The sequence below is a fragment of the Polyodon spathula genome, chromosome 4 (assembly GCF_017654505.1).
Source record: "Polyodon spathula isolate WHYD16114869_AA chromosome 4, ASM1765450v1, whole genome shotgun sequence".
Lineage (NCBI taxonomy): Eukaryota > Metazoa > Chordata > Actinopteri > Acipenseriformes > Polyodontidae > Polyodon > Polyodon spathula.
This window is the reverse complement of record NC_054537.1, coordinates 93009541-93028916: the sequence shown is the minus strand read 5'-3', so window position 1 is coordinate 93028916 and position 19376 is coordinate 93009541. Positions and strand designations below refer to the sequence as shown.

Sequence of the window (19376 nt, the reverse complement as noted above, 5' to 3'; positions counted from 1 at the left end):
AAGGTGTCTTTCTCAGCTGGTGCCCAATAGCTTCTTAAACTACCTTATAAAATGGGTTGGGCGATATCTGCTCCTGAGTACGGATGACTTAAATTTAAGATACAGCAGGATGATTGTGTGACTTGTCTTTTTGTTGTCACCTGTAAGTCTTCAGGACAGAAATGAAGATACGGTTTGCTGTTTTAAAGTGGGTATCTGAAATTAGGTTTTAAAATGTCCCACAGTGGGAGAATTTCAAAAGGGATTCAGGCCAGCTTGCAAGCTTGTATAGCTGCTAACTGAACACTGTGTGCCAGCTGATGTCATCACTTCAACAAAGAAACTTATTAAATTCAAAATTATTTTTTTAAAACATTCTTAAATGCTCGGCTCAATAATATCTGTTTGTAATGAGCCTTAGTTGTTGGGACTTGTTTTTACCGGTTGGTCACAACATCACCTTGCTGTATCCCAAATAGGGTTAAACTTAAATCATCGGTACTCAAGTTTCTTTTTGGTTTGCAAGAAAATAAAAACTTTTGGGCTTAGCTGTATATGCTTCCAAATCAAAGAAAAGCTGTTTAACATATTAGAATTTGTTTTTATTTCTCAGGCTTCATAATATTAAATCTGGTTCTAAAACCTCTAACACAATTGACCTTCCAGTTGATCCAAAGCTATGTTTTATCCAACTTGTACTCTCACAATGCACGCTGTTCTGTAGACACTTTGAAAGAAAGAAAAAAATAACCTTGACATTTATTGCTTTTGATTCTCAAGATTTTTCATAATGCACAAAAACCTCAATCGCCACATTGAATTTGAAAATATAACCTTTGGATTTTTATTTGGTTGTTATTTTGCTTAGATTACAACACCTGTCCTTCAATCTCTATTCTAAAAAGCCTTCTAACATGATGCCTTTCTTTTGAATTGCATTGTGTCTCTGTAGTCAGTCGCACTGTGTTTCTGTAGAAACCTGGTAAGGTAACAAGAAAGATGCATCAAATCTGGGGACAGAAGCATACAGGCAATGAACAGTGCAATAACACTGAAAATAGCGTGTGCGGGTCCACTATTGGAATGGAAATCTGATATCTGACCTTGTATGCAATTACTTTGAATACACAGTACTCCTATAGTTATCAAACCTCTAAATTAACCAAATATTATATTGGCACAGCATGGTAAAATTGTAAAGTCATTGGCAAAAAAATAAATTAATAAAAACTGCTGGAAAACAATACTGGCAAGTCTCGTAAGCAAAATAACTTTCACATTTTTATTTTCTGTAAATGTTTGATTTATTTATTTTTAATTAATTTTCCAGAATAATATTCACTGACAGACACAACACTTAAATACTGGCATTACAATTGCATATAACTTTCTGTGCAACCGGTAATAGGGCCCCACCTGAACCCCTCACTCAAATTCTATGCAGCACAGACTCTACATGGGTCCAAGGGCCCTAATACCTGCTGCACATGAAATGATCTTATAATGTTGTGGAAGTCAAAGTTAGTCTTGGAAATGTGTGTTCATGGACAATAATGTTGAAAATGGCAGTTTCTGCCCATTGACAACTTAAACTTCAAACCACTCTGGGACATTTTGAATGCCATCTTTGGACCAGAATCGGACCACCAACCATTGTATAATATTCCACCAGATATCTAGCAAAATGTGTTGCCAAAAGTAGCACTATACTCCATTAGTAATGAGGTCCCCTGGTGGAAGCAAGGACCCACTGTATTTTTGCTTACTGTAGTTCGATGCATGTTAATCATTCACTGTTTCACTTTATTGACAAAATAGATTTCTGGAAGACCTATACAAATCTTATTTTGCAATATGAAATTGTATTTTTACAAATATAATTGCATTTTATTGAAAATGTAGCGTATCCAAAGTAGTTAGTATTGTAACGAGCACGGATACTGATGGTCTCTGCTTCCACCTGTTTAGCGTAAACAGGCGTTGCAGACCGTAAGGTTTTGGGGAAACTGTGTGTTGTCTGTGAAATTACTATGAATTATTGTGTTATTGTTAGGAGTTATTGATTTATCCAGTATTTTTATTGCAGTGTTGTGTGTTATTCCTGTGTTAGTTATGTCACTGTCAGTGGTGATAGGTGCTGGAGGAGTGGGTGAGCGTCTGGCTCCTGCAGTCTGTAGACCAGTGTAGATGTTTTCTATTTGAGGAGAGGTTGTCTGTTTGTTGGTTGCTACTGTCTGTTTATAATAAAACAGAGTTACTCAGCTTAAATCCAGTGTGTCTGTCTTGTTTCTATGTACAACCTGACAATGGTGCTTTTAAGCACCCCATTTTGCTGCAGTTTGTTGTATTTAGATATGTATTTTTCTGGAGTATTTTGTAATAAAATACATTTACCAAACCATTTTGCCCAAGCCTGATCATAACTACTTGTGTTCAAACCATTTCTGAAAATGTAAAGTAACACACAGTGAACTACCATTCCCATGACTATAGAGTACAATGGGTAAAGATGCATATCTTACACAAGAGAACTTTTAAAACATGGATCTAAATCTCAAACTTAAATTATGCAAAATATTTTTCTAAGCAAATAATTGAATTACTTCAGAGCTTGACAACTGTTTGTAATTGATCTAAATGGCTAGGGATCATCCTTAAAGCAGCTCTTAAAGTGCCATATAACAAAACAAGCCATGTTTTTGTTTTGTTAATGGTTTTGACAATGGTATCTCATGGTTGGGGGTATTTTATGTGTTAACAAAAATTAATTTCAGTGTTTTCATACTTGGTTATTCAGTACCTTTTCACTCGTACCCCTCAATTCTTAGTAACCCTAGTTCAGTTTCTTGTTTAAACTGGAACATCAATATATTGTTTTAAATCTTTTAAAATCTCTCCACCACATAATTTATATATATATATATATATATATATATATATATATATATATATATATATATATATATATTTTATAATATAGAAAAAGGTAAGACACGTGTCCTAGACTTCTACATGTAGACAGCTATAGGTAACATTTATTATATACTTCATGTCTCACTTTAAGTGTACACATGTTTCTGCACTATTCATAAAAAAACACCCCTACAGTGGAATTTAATTTTGGAATATCCTGCAAGCTTTTCTGCTGACAATGCTATCTGGGTTCTGTATGTTCACTGATGCTGTCATGACAACTTGCTGAGAAGCAGCTTGTCTAGCCAATGAGGTTCAGCTGCAGTGCATCTGCCACGATGCCCTGGCCTCCATCACCGAACTTTTCTCAAGGATAAGGCTTTCAACTGATATATAACCATGAACCTCCTTAGAATATTACCTTGTTCTTAATAATGTATTGCTGTATGCAACTCTCCAGATCAGATTTTGGATCACTGAGTCATTTACTCTCTAAACTAGACACTATGCAAGTAAAATGTACAGTATTTTGGGTGAGTAAAATGCAACATTACCTTGAAGTCATGAGTACTTTCAATAAATACTGTACACATGCCTTTCCTTATTTTCCACCTTAAGAAATGTAGTCCTGCCTTAATAATATTATAGTTGCTACTTTCCCTTTCCAAGTTGAGACAAATCCCTAAAAAATGTAAAAGAATAAATGTCCAATTTTTAAACTGTACCAATACTGCACTGATTCAAATAAAGAACCAATATTGTATTCCTTATTGATCGCCTGGCTACAGCAATATAAAGCACCTCAACTCTCTCTAAGCACAGATTATATTTATTATATACAGTAGATTTACCTTCCAAAAGTGTGGTTGACAGACAGGTAAATTGGTAGGTTAAGTTTATTGGGAGTAAGACTGCAAAGAGAATCACTTATTCTCCTTTCAAAATTGCTATGCATATTTTTTGCACAATAAACTTAAATAATTTTTCAATGCATATGTGATAGGGTAGCGTCACTGGCAAGGCTGTTTCGACCAGGATGGAGACTCGGAGACAAGAAAGCTACAGGTCAAATGCGCTTTTACGCACTTTAATTATAAATAAAACAAACGAACAATGAAACAAAAACAGCGGCACGGTTAAACAAAACAGTACATATACTTCAAATAGCATAGTTTCAAAGAAACACAGCATCATAAACTGAACACCAACAACACTTCTCTCTTTTGAATTCAACATTCAGCACACAAAACACGAACCTCCACGTCTGTCACCAACATTAATCTAAATGAGCATCAGTGAATACCTATTTTATACACCTATTCCCATGTGTTCTGACAGGGAGCAATGTAACCCCCTCCCTACCAACCCAATATTCCCCACACCAACAACTAGAACACACAGTTTTATATGGCCAATACAATTGCTGCGACACCTAATTTGAAGTGATTAATACAGATCAAATAATAAGACTTTCTCTGAAAGTATGAATGTTTTCTCACCTCCTGGTTTAGTTGACTGATCTGCTGTTTTGTTTCTTCTGTCTTGGCAGCAAGCACTGTAGCGTTTATTTGATTTGAATCTGAAAAAAAGAGGATTTAGAAAAAGTAGAAAAGAAGCTTACAGGCAAGTCCTCAGGCACCAGACCAGACCACAGGGGTCGCTGGTGCACGGTGAGCCGAGGACACCCTGGCCGACCTAAGCCCCCCGATCCCACACCCCCTCAACACACCACACCCCAGGTGGTGCTTGGCCAATTGTGCGCTGCCCCCTGGGAGCTCCCATCCACGGTCGGCAATGTAATAGCCTGGACTCGAACTGGCGATATCCAGGCTATAGGGCGCCTTTACCGGATGCTCTACTCGGGAGCCCCCTTTGGTAACCATTTTTGAGTGTAGTAAAGTGTTAAATGAAACCACTGAAGACATTTAAAAACAAATGTGATTACACACTATTGCAGCTTTTACAGTGGGTTTGAAATACCTCTTACTGTAGTTCCATCACTAGAGTGTTGCATTTGTCTTGGGCAGAACTCAAAGGTTTGTTTAGCTTCTGTGCCATCACCATCTTCAGTACCATCAACAAACCTGTACAGTGATTAAAGATTGTAAAAATTTTAAAAAAGCATTTTGTCTAGAAATGCATCGCTACTGAATAACTAACGTCTTTAAATAAAGTTAATGATTTCATATCCTTTATAATGTTTTCTGTGTGGCCGCCTTAGCATCTAATTATTTGGTCAAAGGATTAAACATGTTTTGTCTGTTTTATTCTTACTGATGACCTCAAGCGAGCAGTAATTCGCACACGTGCAAATCTATCCAGATCACCAAGGCCAAAGCAACCCCTGACTTCTTCTGTTTTCTCAAGATCCCCAGATAATTTTATCTTGTGATCATGAGATAACGCTATGGTTTTCTTGTGACCACGACATAACGAATAACGATTGTATTTTTTCTGAAGGCCTCAACGAGCTATACTACTGTATTCAGACAAAAAAAACATGAAAATTACATTTGAGAAATGTAGATACATGTGTAAAAGGAACTCATTTATTAAGTGGCAATGTGATACTAACCTTGGACTGAGATCAGGAGAGCTGACATTGTTCACAGTTGACAGGTGTAATTTGAGCTTTTTCCCCTGGTTCCTGGCATTGCTGGGTGGCTCTGTTTCATGTCTGGCTCTTGTATCTGACTCTGAACTGCAGATTCTGGCAGGAGATGTGTCTTGTACTTTCCTTGAAGAGAAAGTGCTGCTGGTCCTGTAGACTGCTCTGCAGTCCAGTGAAGCAGGAGAAAGAGGTGTAGTTTCACCCTCCTCTTCATCTTCCTCCTCTTCTACAATTGAGTGACGCTGCTGGTTTATACGTCCATTTCTTTTACCCTCTGACTAAAAACAAGTTTTTAGAGAAGGAGTGAAAAAAAGAAAAATATATGCAATGGATAGAGAGGTTGCTATACAGTCTTTCACAGGTGCATCATTTCTGGTGGTTATTTCTGTACTGGAAGATCCATGATACAGTTAAAGTCTCCACCAACATGGGTGACCCATTATATCCTTAGATGAGAACAGCTAGAAAACACGTAAGGTTTTTACTTTTAAAAATATTCCATCTGAGAATCTTTATTCAAATTTCCCAAAATATAATGTTTGTGTGGACCTGTGGTACTTGTGTTTAAGACTACATAACCTATAATTATAGTTAGGGCTTCTGATTTTTGGTTTTAAGCGATAAAACACACCTGATACAAAAACAAAAATGAAATTGGTGCCAATAAACACTGGAAAACCTGTGGAAATGGCTAAACAATTCATTTTGGGCAATGTCCCTCCTTTCTGACTTGCATTTCTCATTGATTTGTTCTGAATACTTTAAACCAACTACTGAGTGACAGGACATTCTTACATTTCTATTGGAGACTATGCTTGCAAGATTTAAACCAAGATTAACATCAGGATGGGGTTTGTTAGCGGGATTTAAAGCTGCATTACAGTTAAGGTATTGAGGATTTCAAACAGAATTGATGAAATGTACAAAAATGCCTACACACAAAAACCCCAGAAGAATGGGATTTCGTTGTGGAAGACAAAGGAAAGAAGGTACAACTTAAGTGTGCAAGTACTGTCTATTACTACTATACATATTTAGACAGAAAAAAAATGCATTTTGGAAATCCGCCACAAAAAAAATGATTTATATAACTCAAAAATAGCTAAAAATATTTCACAGAAAAATGCAATTACTAAAACCTGAAAAACAAAAGCCCTAATTATAGTCCACATTGGTGCTGAATTCACGGACTTCTGTCTTTCACAGAACAACTATCTTGGGTAACATCCATGCTCAAAAATAGGAAATTTCTACTGCAGACCTTACAATTGGTTTTGCCAATCTTAATCATTTTGAAAACATATATGATATCTAGTTAAATAAACAGCTTGGTTTGCCTTATGTTTCTAAGTCTAGTTGTCTAGTCCCACTGTACTTCCACACAGAGTACACTTAACATTCAAATTATGGGCCTGGTTTTTATAATGGACCAAAGCACGCTTGCCCCTGATTTTGTGCAAACTGCCCTTGGCTTGAAATGTGATTCTAGTGACATACTTTGCCCCATCCTCATTTGCATGTTAGCTTTGAGTGATGTCTGACAGCGGAGGTGGGGGCTATATTTATTGTTTACTTTACAATATAAAAAATATGTAGAACTCTGACAAATACAATGATTCTCTGTTGTAAATCACCCTCCCGACCTGTGAGGCCGCTAAGCAGCGAGGACAGGGAAATGAAGTGGCAGCCGCAGATCGTAGAAGTGGTTGCACCCATTTACCAAGGGGTCATGTGTGACAGCATAAAAGGCGACGGAGAATTGTAATCTGTTCCTTCGCACTGGTTTGTGTAAATAAACTGAGAAGGACTGAGAGACCCCATTCCTAAATCATTAAGTACCGTGAGTGTTTTATCTTGTACGTTACCAGACAACTAGCACAGTTCAGGAGCTGTCGCTCAGGGCCAGCACCAAGATGAAATGGCACTTCAACAGTCACTAAATAACCCTCATCACCCACCACGAGTACTGCTGCATGCACCCAGGACTGGTGGCCGTTTATGTATTATTGTGGGTCAGATATTGTGTTTTAGTTGGGACTGCAATCCCGTTATTGTTTACCCCTTGTGCAGCACACATTGTGTATTGCTGGGGGACTATTGTTTAGGTCACCAAACTTGGAATAAGAGTAAAGATCACTGCTCTAAACTGGATTACAAGGCTCTGTCTGTTTAATTACCACACTGCATCACTTCTACACCTGTTCCCACTCAGCCACTTTATCACAATAACACAGTAAATTGTGTGGGGAAAAGTCTCTCACTGCTGCTTTCAGCACTTGGTGTTCCATTTTCGTAATGGGATAGACAGCACCTGAGTTTTAAATAAACCTCCCCTTACCTGGATAGTTTCAAATGCAGTCTCCCCCGTTTGCACTGTCATCATCATCACTCAAATCTAAACATGCAAATGAGGCCCCGTCCTGAAAGTTATGTTGACCACTGGAACTAACAGCAGACAGGAAAGGATTGGACACTGCTCTTCATTGGTCAGTGCTAACAATTGCACTAGAACCCAGCTCTAACTCGACGCAATCCAATGCAAAAGTAAAGCACTTTGCCCTTACATTTGTGTTTAACCACGTGTCCCCAAATGAGGAAATGATTTCTCTTGCCCCCCCAAACTATCAAGTACAAACAAAAGCAACATGTATTTAAGTATTGTAATCAGCATACTCCATCGTACATACAGTACCCCTATTAACAATCAACATGCTTCATACAGCACCACTAACAATTAATCAACCTTTGCATCCATCATATTTCTACCCACACCTACATCAAAGAGCTAGCATTTGCTTAAAACACCTAGTCACACGAATGGCTTATGGTGACAGACAGGAAGAGATGGACAATACTGCAAGTGAAATGCTGGTGCGCAAATTTATTAAATAAAACAGTTTAACAAACACACTTCAAAATAAAATGGCATGTTGGCCAAAACAGACAGACAATAAACACAGTGAATAAACAAGTATTGTGCTGGTCCAAATCCAGCACGAGTAGCAATTGCTTATATTTCTCTTTACCTCACTCTCATTCCACCTCTGAACACCTAACCCTGAGTGAGAGGTTTCTGCCTCTTATGCAGCAGTGTCTAGGCTCAATTGTTTGTTAATCATTCACTCAGGTCCAGGAACAGCCTGCACATGAACTTCTTGGGCAGAGAAGGTAATTAACCTTTCCCTGCCGAGTTTAAACACCTGTGCCCAAATACATATGTAATTAACACAAAATACGCACAGGGCGGAATGTACCCCGCCCCACACCTGTACAGTGGGAACCTTGATACCCTTGAACCTGTTTTCAATCACTTCTTTACATATTCTTAAAATAAATCAAGACTTAAAAAATCTTAATTATCGTTGTGTTCTGTAAACCTTTAAAACAGCCTAAAGAATTATATAAAAACATGTTGACTTTATTTAAATCAATAAATAAACAGCAGTTACATCACACACACCATCCGTAAATCCTTTACCAAATTTACCACCCAACATTAAACTGATATTACTCTGAATGAAAGTGTCCTATTTTTCTTCCAAAGAACTTAATTGAACTATTTTCCCACTTGTTTGCCTTTAACAGCTGAAGTACCTGGTACTGTAACTGATCCAAAAATATCCATTACAATGGTACAGCATAGACACAGAAGATGGAAGACAAAAGGTCTTGAAATGTTCCATTAAAACATTTTATTAAAATATTTTGGCATACACCCCTGAAAATCTGCAATCTAAACACTCCCCCACAGCCATATTGCCTCTTCACAGTAAAGCACGTTTTACTCAGTAATGAGGTCAGGTACTGACGTTTTCTATCAGCCACCATTTAGAAGCCCTCCACAGAAAAATGATTAATAGTGATAAGCTATTTCAGATTGAGTCTGGTATAAGTTTTATCATGACAAGTTCTCAATTACACACCTCTGAATAATGAATCGTTAATTTATACTATAATTGAATGTACAATTTGCACTCCCTTTCTTTGACTTTAATCTTTCCACCCTTATCTGCCTGCAATGCTGGTCCTATCATGCAACATATGAAATATGGCTATATTCTGCAAATGTAAATAACGAAATAAACAGTGATTTCAAATACTGCAATTTATTTTATAAGTAAAAAAACATTTGATCAAAGATACTACAAAATTATATTGCAAAAGTCTACCAGAAGCCTTAACAGTAATAATATTTCATGTTAGATTTGTCACTGTGACAGGCTGGCGAGTGGATAGAGGCACAGAGACAGACTTCAGTTAAAAAAAAAAAATAATGCTTTTATCATAAATAAGCACAATAAAAAGGGCACAAGGGACAAAACAAAGGTATTTAAACAAAACACCAACACCAACACCAACACCAACACCAACACCAACACCAACACCAACACCAACACCAACACCAACACCAACACCAACACCAACACCAACACCAACACCAACACCAACACCAACACCAACACCAGCTAGTTTCCTCAGCTCCCTCCTCTCCCTAATGGGAAGCTGAGGCCTCCTTTTATATCAGGTGGCTGGGTGCTGATTGATCGTTAATTACTCCGATCAACCCCAGGCACCTGAACACAATCAAACCAAGCAAGGAGGGGAATTTAACCCTATCCCTGCCAATCTATAATGGGCAGAGCTCTGCTCTGCCACAGTTGCATTTTTCAAATTTTGGCAGTTTTTCGTTTAGTTTATGGAAAACTACAAAGTGGTATACAATTCAATATGTTAATGTAACATTATTCAGCAGGTATCATTCGACTTTATGAAGAAAATTAGTTAATTCTATAAGGTGATGCAAAACGTTTTGGCCATAGCTGTACATCTGTAAAATGTGCATAATTACTACACTTAGTTTATCTACAGTAGTGGTACTCAACTCTGTCTCTCTTGAGATCCAATCCAGTCCAGGTTTTTACTCCAAGCAGGTTGGAATGTAGTTAACTGAAGCTGCTATGAGGCAATTAACTAATTTAGGACCTGGTTGGAATAAAGACCAGGATTGGAATATATCTCGAAGGCCAGAGTTGAGTACCACTGATCTTCAGTATATTTTTAGATTTGTTGCCACAAATATGTCTATAGTAAGACACAGTTGTTGCAAAGTTAAGATGGAGCAGGCATTACCTGCTTAACATTATTTTATTGATTTTAGCCATTTGATACACTTGTGTGGCAGTACAGAAGCCCTGCCGCTGTAAATAATAATGTAAGATTGGCAGGAATGGGGTTTAATTTGTCCCTGCCAGCAATCACAGGTGTGGCCATACCCCAATTAGGTAATTGATGCTAACTGGAGAGTTGCCACATGTAAAAGATATCCAGAAATCCTTTTTTTGTTAGAGGAGTTGTGCTGTGATTTTTGTAGTGTTTAGCAACGTGGTAGTGAAGGCTAATGCTCAGCCAACACATAGTTATTCTTTTGTTAAAACGTTTTATGCTGGCCCTTGTGCCATGTTAATTTTGTTCCTGTGTTTATTATTTTGTTAAATAAAAGTGAGCATGCATGCTTAAAATTGCAGCTTTCTGTCTCTGGGTCTAATTCCTGCTGGTAACAGCCTGGGCTGTGACACTACCCTGTCACAGCTTGCTTTTCATAACCTTGCTACTTAGAGTCCTATTTTATTTGTTTAACTCTGGCGGCCATATTCAGATCATCAACTGAGTACAAGTACACTGGCATCTCTCTGGGTATTTAATGCCACTGCAACGCTATCTAATCCAATCAGCATTTTCATTACAGCTGTGCGTGGCAAGTTAACAACCATCTTGCTATCAGACAGCATAGTTTGATTACTTTATATTTGGTGTGTAAGTTAACTGAGATAAAAACTTCATATATAAATAATGACCTGAGAGATCTAAACACCTTTATCACCTATCTGTATGTTTAACTGTAATCTGTCTAATTCTTTGATGTATTGAGCCATTTATTAACTTTGCTAAATACAATACAGTGAGGAAAGCTCTTGTATTACTGTCAAGCTTTTCATAAAATAAATGCGTGCTTAGCTCTCATCACCAATTTGAATCTGAAACATGATGCTTGCGAAATGTGATGTAAGAGTAGTTTTAAATGTGTAGCACGCCCCACCTCCCAACAGCTGTACAAATGAATGTGAAGAATGCTAAAAAGCTCGTGCAACCCTCCTTTAGGGATGTGGAGAAAGCAAAAACTAAAGATAGTCACAATTTTAGTTGATTTAATATATAAGATGTTACATGAAGAGTCGTCAAGTGGACAATAATTGGGAAGAAGGATTATGGTGTAATATATATATATAATATATATATATATATATATATATATATATATATATATATATATATATAGATATAATATCATGAGGGAATAATATAGTTCGAAAAACACAAACATAACCACAATGCAAAACAACTGTAATACTCTATATATTATAATGGCTACATGGTACTAATTCAATGCTAGTTACTTTCTAGAACATCTGATTTACTGATATGTCCACAAATCAAAGTTAAAAACATACCTGAGATATTGACGTTTTTTTGGACAATCTTGATATTCCCTGAAAAAGAAAGCACTAAATTACAAACCATGGCTAAATAGTCTACATATGCCTTTGAAGCACGTCTGTGAACATAATAGCTGTCATTCTGATGAACAGTATCTGGTGCCAATAATTCCTCTATATATCATTCCATTTATTAGACACAGCTTGTCCTACATAGGAGAAAGGTTCACAGTGTGTTTGCTCTTCCGTAAGAAAGTGAGTGATTTATTTTGGTATTTTGTGGGCTCCCCAGAAACACAGAAAACAAAGAACCCTGTTTATACTGTATAAAGCAGAACGTAGCTCATTGCCAAGTCTTTGCTTGAGTCCCCTATGCTTATGCTTGGAATTAAAAAGAATGAAGAGACAAGGTTTATGTCTAGAATAGAGGAATAAGCATAAGTATATACAAAATGCTTAGTAATTACTGTACTATAGTATACTGTGTTTATTTTTCATATAGGGTATGTATTCAATTAAGTTTTCAGCACAAAGATCCTACTTACTTGACCTTGGACATCATATAATAAAAAGTCACATGCCCACAATATGGCGGCTAAATTAGGTCACAGGTCAAAGTGAAATATTTTGCCCAAGGAGTTTCAATAACATTGAAAATACGAAGTTGCTTTTCAAATGGTCATGAGATTAAAGAAGTGGAAGCAACACATTTGCAAAAAAAGAACATGCTTCCTTACAGGGATGCTTAATTATTATGCAGCATTTACTTTGTTTATTATTTTTTCCCCTCTGCTCAGTTATTTAACTCTTTGACTGTTCTTTATCATGGTCTGTCCTGATGCTTGACAATCTTACTAATTTTAACATTCTCAGGACCAAGACAGGCCATAACTTCACTATGCTAAGTTTGTGCTTGCAGAGTCTGTTGCCAAAAAAATTGAGTTATCTTACAGTCCACTTGATTTCACAAGACCCACGTTTTTATTAAGATCTAATAATAGTCTTATACTCCAAGCACACAGATTGAGACAAAACAAGTGAATTATTCCCTCATTACTGGATCCAACTGGCTTCTGAACTAGATGGATAAGGTGTTGTCTTGTTATTTTCTATACTTGCTGAATGTAATTTATTTTGACAATGTGTAACTTCTGCTAGAATCTTGCTGGGGTGAATCTGTTATTTTTGTTCAAGGAAAATTGAATTGAACTATCTTGTACTATTATATTAAAAAAAAAAAATAATACCCAAGTGGTTTACCAAGTAAAGGTATGGCAGCACTAACTTCAGGGTGAGTCATGCAGGTGGGAGCTTGTTGGTTCCACATGTGTTTGCAGAAAGTTGGCATTCTTGGCTGGGACCTAGATTGGTGAACATTTAGGAGGGTAAATCGGCTGGAGATCGTTCACTTTATCGCATCTCTGCAACGCAACCTACTGGGCAGCAGCCCGATGAAGGCAGCAGAGGCTTTCCATGAGAGCCTAATCTCGAGAATTCGATACCTTTGGTAACATCTGTCTGTGATTTGAAGTCCTTTTAAGTGCAATTGGGTTGCCCATTTGAAGACCCCAGATATGTACCCTACTTAGCTCAATCCAGATGGTTGTCATGCTGATGCACTGGGGAGACCACACTGGGTTGATCCCTGGAGTCAGCATCACAGCCTTTGTGTGTGCTGATGCGCTGGGGAAGCAAAATAAGCTGATCCCTGGAGCCAGCATTACACTTCAGCCATCAACACCAGACAGAAGGATATCTACATTATCAGATGGAAAGCAACGCAAATGAATGGAGATACAGATGGTTCACATAAGTTTACTGTAAAGCTACATCTTAGTTGGTGCTTATGTTGGCAAGAGCCAAGTTCAAACCAACATGAAATTTTAACATCTACTCTCATTAATGAAAATCATGAAGATCTGGATATGTTCAGTGACTCCTGTGAATAGTGCAGCTGGCAACAAGGGAAAGACCTGGTGACAACATGAAGAGAGAGCTGACAGGAGGAAAGAGACCCCATTGGGGCTGGCAAGGGTTGGCTACCCTTGTTGGCAGTATCCAGTTCTATGTTTTCAAAGTTAAATAGGATGCTATGAGAATGGAGAGTACTTCACAAAAGACTAGTTAAAGATTTGCAGTTAGCAAAGACATGGAACTCCAAGTTTGTGTCTGCGGCTGGAGCAAGGCGACAACAGTCAGGGGTTTGAAGATTCATCAAGGTAGAATGAAATGCTTGGGGGAAAAGGGACAAGGGCCTTGCATTGATCAGTACTTCTTACAAAGTCAATCAAGTCAGTCAAACGAAATCCAGCGAAAAGAAGTAAATCACAGTTTGCAGGATATCAGCAGCCCTGTCACAGACGTGAGGAGGACTTGCATTGATACAACTAGTGATGAACCTAATGATCCTTGCGAACCCGATCGGACGAACTAGCACAAGAGAGAAAAGAACCTCAACGGGCACAAGCCTGGAGTTAAATGGCCAAGAGCTTGTGAGAGAACTTCATTGGACACAGTAAACACAGATCTCTGTTTTACTTTGGAAAGGTTAAGTGGAACAGTTGAAAAGAAGCTGGATAAATTTGGGGACATCATCTATGCATATGGAAGCAAGAGGTTTGGAGTTGAAAAAAGGAAGGAAAAAGTACAAACTATTCCTGGAAAGTCTAGACAGCAGCAGGAGATTGAATACTTAGTTAGAGAAAGGAGGCAGTTGAGGAAGCGATGGAAAAAAGCAGAACAAAGTCAGAAGGAGGAACTCAATCTGTTGCAAAGGGTCATAAAAGATAAGCTTGCAACATTACACAGAGCTATGCGCCTACGGAAACGTTACAAAAAGAAAGCGTGCAAGAACTAACTTTTATAAAAATCCATTCAAATTTGTAAAGAAGATATTCACCAGTGAGAAAAATGGCACACTAAAATCATTTAAGTTTGAGCTGGAGAGATATTTGGAGGAAACACATACAGATTCAAAAAGACAGGAGCCTATGTCAATTCATTCAGACATCCCACCTATCAATCCACCTGAATGCCAAATGGAGGACTGTGCACCTAAGTGGAAAGAAGTAGAGCAAGCTGTGAAAAAAGCAAGGGCGTCATCATCTCCAGGGCCTAATGGAGTTCTGTACAGAGTATACAAGAGTGCTTCAGGAGTTCTACGAATCCTGTGGAAATTGACGAAAGTGGCATGGGAAAAACAGGTCTTTATACCAAAAGAAAAGATTCTGCAAGCATCAGTCAGTTTCGCCCTATTTCCCTATTAAACATAGAAGGCAAGATTTTCTTCAGCATTATTGCTCAGAGATTGTCAACCTATCTATTAAAGAACTGCTTCATTGACACCTCAGTACAAAAAGCAGGTATTCCAGGTTGCCCAGGATGCTTACAACACATCAGTGTAATCTGGCAACAAATTCAAACAGCAAAAAAGGAGAGGAAGGACCTTCATGTGACATTCCTGGATTTGGCTAATGCATATGGTTCAGTGCCAGATGAACTTCTTTGGGCAGCATTTTATTTTTTCAGCGTACCAATGACAATAACAAATTTTGTGAAAGCCTACTTTGGAGATTTGCAATTGAGTTGAGTGGGGGATGGAGGGGTGTGATGCTGGGACGCCAGAATCACTGTCGAGCCCTCTTGAGGTGTCATGGGCTAGTCGACAAAACACCAAGGATGGAAAGTGCCCACTTGAAGACCCCAGAGATGTACCCTACTTAGCTCAATCCAGACGGTTGTCATGCTGATGCACTGTGGAGACTGCACTGTGGTTGATCCCAGGAGCCAGCATCGCAGACGTTGTGTGTGCTGATGCGCTGGGGAGGCAAAATAAGCTGATCCCAAGAGGCGGCATTACTCTTCACCCATCAACACCAGACAGAAGGATATCTACATCATCAGATGGAAATCAAAGCAAATGGATGGAGATGCAGATGGATCACATTAGTTTACTGTAAAGCTACATCTTAGTTGGTGGTTATCTTGGCGAGAGTCAAGTTCAAATCAGCATGAAGTTTTAACATCTACTATCATGTAATGGAAATCAGTAGCTTTTATGACATAATGACAATGTGTGGTGTTGAAGGAATAACACTCCTTTTTATTTTTCAATTATTTCAAGTGCATGTTACAGATGTTGGATTATTAGAAGTGTAAACATTCTCTATTTTTATGCAATCCACAGATCACATGCCAATGTGTCCCAGTCCTTTACGGCAGGGACTTTGTCTTTCATGCCCTCTCTGTGGAACTGCCAATGTACATTGTGAAGCTTAATCCTCTACACTACTAATGAGTCCTGAATTTCACAAAGATTCCTGAACAACCAGAAGATGTTGGTTTGTAAATGTGTTTTTTTTTTTTTTTTTTTTTTTTTTTTTTACCAGATCCTTTGAAAGGTGTAGCTTAATAATTGTACTGCTGACATCATTAGAATCAATTGGAATTGTTTCCTGGTGTGATCCATGTCCTTTATCCATTCAGAAGCTCTTGGTGTCTGTACTAAGCATGCCTCAATAAGGACAGTCAGAGTAAAAGGCTGATATCTGCCATGGATTACATCAGAGCTCATGGATTTATTTAATCAAAGCGATGCAGTTGGATTGAACTATAAAACCTCTATCAATGTTCACTACAGCCAAATCTGCAAGCAATTAAGGAACAAATGTAAAGCATGTGCAAGGGATGCAAAGGACAGCTACCATCTTAATGCAAATCTTATATCTCTTAAGAAAACCAGGGAATACTACTGAATTCAATAACTACTGACCTATTTCTGTTCTGCCTGTAATATCTAAGATATTTGAGAAGTTAGTTCAAAATCAAGTCTTAGATTATTTACATTTTAATAATATACAGACAAATCACCCACAATTGTAGAATAATAACTATATAATTAATTTTTATTAAGGATTTTTTTATTAGTATTTAGAAACAAATAACATCTTCTTAAATTATTGAAAGAGCTTTCATGAATTGCTAACTTGATTTAATTATTCAAAATTAATGAAACAAAACATTCCTTAAAACAGTATGTAATAGGGGCTTTGTCCTTCAAATGCAAGTGTTAAACACAAACACTGCCTAAATGCCTAATTTGGTGTGTCCACAGATCTTTACAGTGCTTATAATTTTAATGAGTTCAGTACGTAGTTTTATACGAGAGGAGGGTAAATGCATCCTGTAATGACTGTTGCTGTTACATGATACTGCAAATGGCCTGATGAATTTAGACTTGTTTTATTAAGAACATAAGAACGTAAGAACATTTACAAACGAGAGGAGGCCATTCGGCCCATCTTGCTTGTTTGGTTGTTAGTAGCTTACTGATCCCAGAATCTCATCAAGCAGCTTCTTGAAGGATCCCAGGGTGTCAGCTTCAACAACATTACTGGGGAGTTGGTTCCAGACTCCCACAATTCTCTGTGTAAAAAAGTGCCTCCTATTTTCTGTTCTGAATACCCCTTTATCTAATCTCCATTTGTGAACCCTGGTCCTTGTTTCCTTTTACAGGTTGAAAAAATCCCTTGGGCCAACATTGTCAATACTTTTTAGAATTCTGAATGCTTGAATCAGTTCAAAACTGAATAGATTCAATTCTTTTAGCCAAACCTGGGATAATTCTGGTTGCTCTTCTTTGCACTCTTTCTAGAGCAGCAATATCCTTTTTGTAGTGAGGTGACCAGAACTGAACACGATATTTTAGGTTCTCCACATTGTCTAGATGAAGACAATTCTGAGTCAACGTGAATTCTAAAGATTTTTTTCAATTTTAGTATCTCTCATATGTTATTAATAATGCACATTTTTTTTTTGCCTACTTGCAGTACTTACACTTTTCTATATTGAATGTCCCTTGCTGCTGCAATGGCGTTTGCCTATATTTGTGTTGTCTGCAAATTTAACAAGTTTGCTTACTGTACTATAATCTAAGTCATTAATGTAGATTAGGAAGTTAAGATGACCTAAAACTGATCCCTGTGGTACTACATCGGTTACCTCGCTCCATTTTGACTTTTCTCCTCTAATCAATACTTTCTGTTTTCTACATGTTAACCACTCCATAATCCATGTGCATGCATTTTGTTGACTCCCTACTGTGCTCAGTTTGAAAATGAATCTTTTATGCGGGTCTTTGCAAAAGTTTTCTGGAAACCTAAATGAACCATGTCATATGCTTTGCAATTATACATTGTCAACATTGCATTTTCAAAAAAATCAAGCAGGTTAGTTAGACACAATTTCCTTTTCCTAGAACTATGCTGACTTAGTCCTAGGATAATGTTACCATATAGGCAATTTTCCATTTTGGATCTTATTATAGTTTCCATAAGTTTACATATAATAGAAGTCAGACTTATTGGTCTGTAGTTACCTCTTTTGGTTTTGTCTTCCTTTTTGTGGATCAGTATTACGTTTGCAATTCTCCAGTCTAATGCTACAACCCCTGTCTAAAGAAACTGTTGCATGATCTTAGTTAGAGGTTTGTAGATAACTTATTTAATTTCCTTGAGTGCTATTGTGAGGATCTCATCTGGTCCAGGTGATTTATTTTAAGAGCCCCTAGTCCCTTTGTTATGCTAAAGTTATGTAAAATTGGATAGGAACAGGTCGACATGTGGGGCATGTTGTCTGTATCCTCCTTAGTAAAAACTAGTGAAAAGTAATAATTTAATGTATTTGCTATTTTTTTTCTCTTTGTCTATGATTTTGTAATTTGTAAACCCTACTTTTGGGGTCTTAACTAGCACTTCAAATGAGACCATGTTGTGATCTGAGTTTGCCAATGGTTCTCTAACCTCTGTTTTAGTTATTCTGTCTTCGTTATTTGAAAAGACTATATCAAGGCATGCCTCCCCTCTAGTTGGTGCACTGACAAATTACGTTAGGAAGCAGTCATTTATCATTTCTACCATTTCAATTTCAGCTGTCATGCTCCCCACCGGGTTTACCCATTTTATATGGGGGAAGTTGAAATCTCCCATTAGTCTGGCTTCTCCTTTGCTACACGCATTTCTAGTGTAATTGTATTACACAATATTATGCGTGGTGTCTGAATTTTGCGGTCTATAGCATGCCCTTATTATTATGTCCTTTTGAATTTTTGTCCATTATTCTGAAGCTTTATTTTTTTCTTCCATTAATGTGCGCGCTCTGTCTTAAAATGATGATTAAAACAAAGCTCTAGGGACCTTATTATCATAGATAATAACCTGCAGCAAAAACACTTTTCTTCTTCCACATTCACACACAAAGATCTCAAATCCTTCCATATTCTGAGTGTGACCACATTAGCCTAATAACCTAATGTATCAAAACCACAGCCGCATTTAAATAGCGTCTGCTTCACTAGCAAAGCATCTTGAGAGATCTAACAT

The 19376-nt window shown here is 37.5% G+C and overlaps 1 protein-coding gene across 1 annotated transcript in view; it reads right to left on the bottom strand.

Annotated features, from left to right (window-relative positions):
- LOC121315134 (potassium voltage-gated channel subfamily H member 8-like) overlaps nt 1-19376 on the bottom strand; it is an 80480-nt gene that overhangs the window by 7880 nt on the left and 53224 nt on the right. The window contains exons 12-15 of the mRNA XM_041249082.1: nt 12013-12051; nt 5468-5781; nt 4873-4976; nt 4392-4471 (exon numbers count right to left, since the gene is read on the bottom strand). Coding sequence (XP_041105016.1) covers nt 4392-4471; nt 4873-4976; nt 5468-5781; nt 12013-12051 — 537 coding nt within the window. The remainder of the gene's footprint in view (nt 1-4391; nt 4472-4872; nt 4977-5467; nt 5782-12012; nt 12052-19376) is intronic.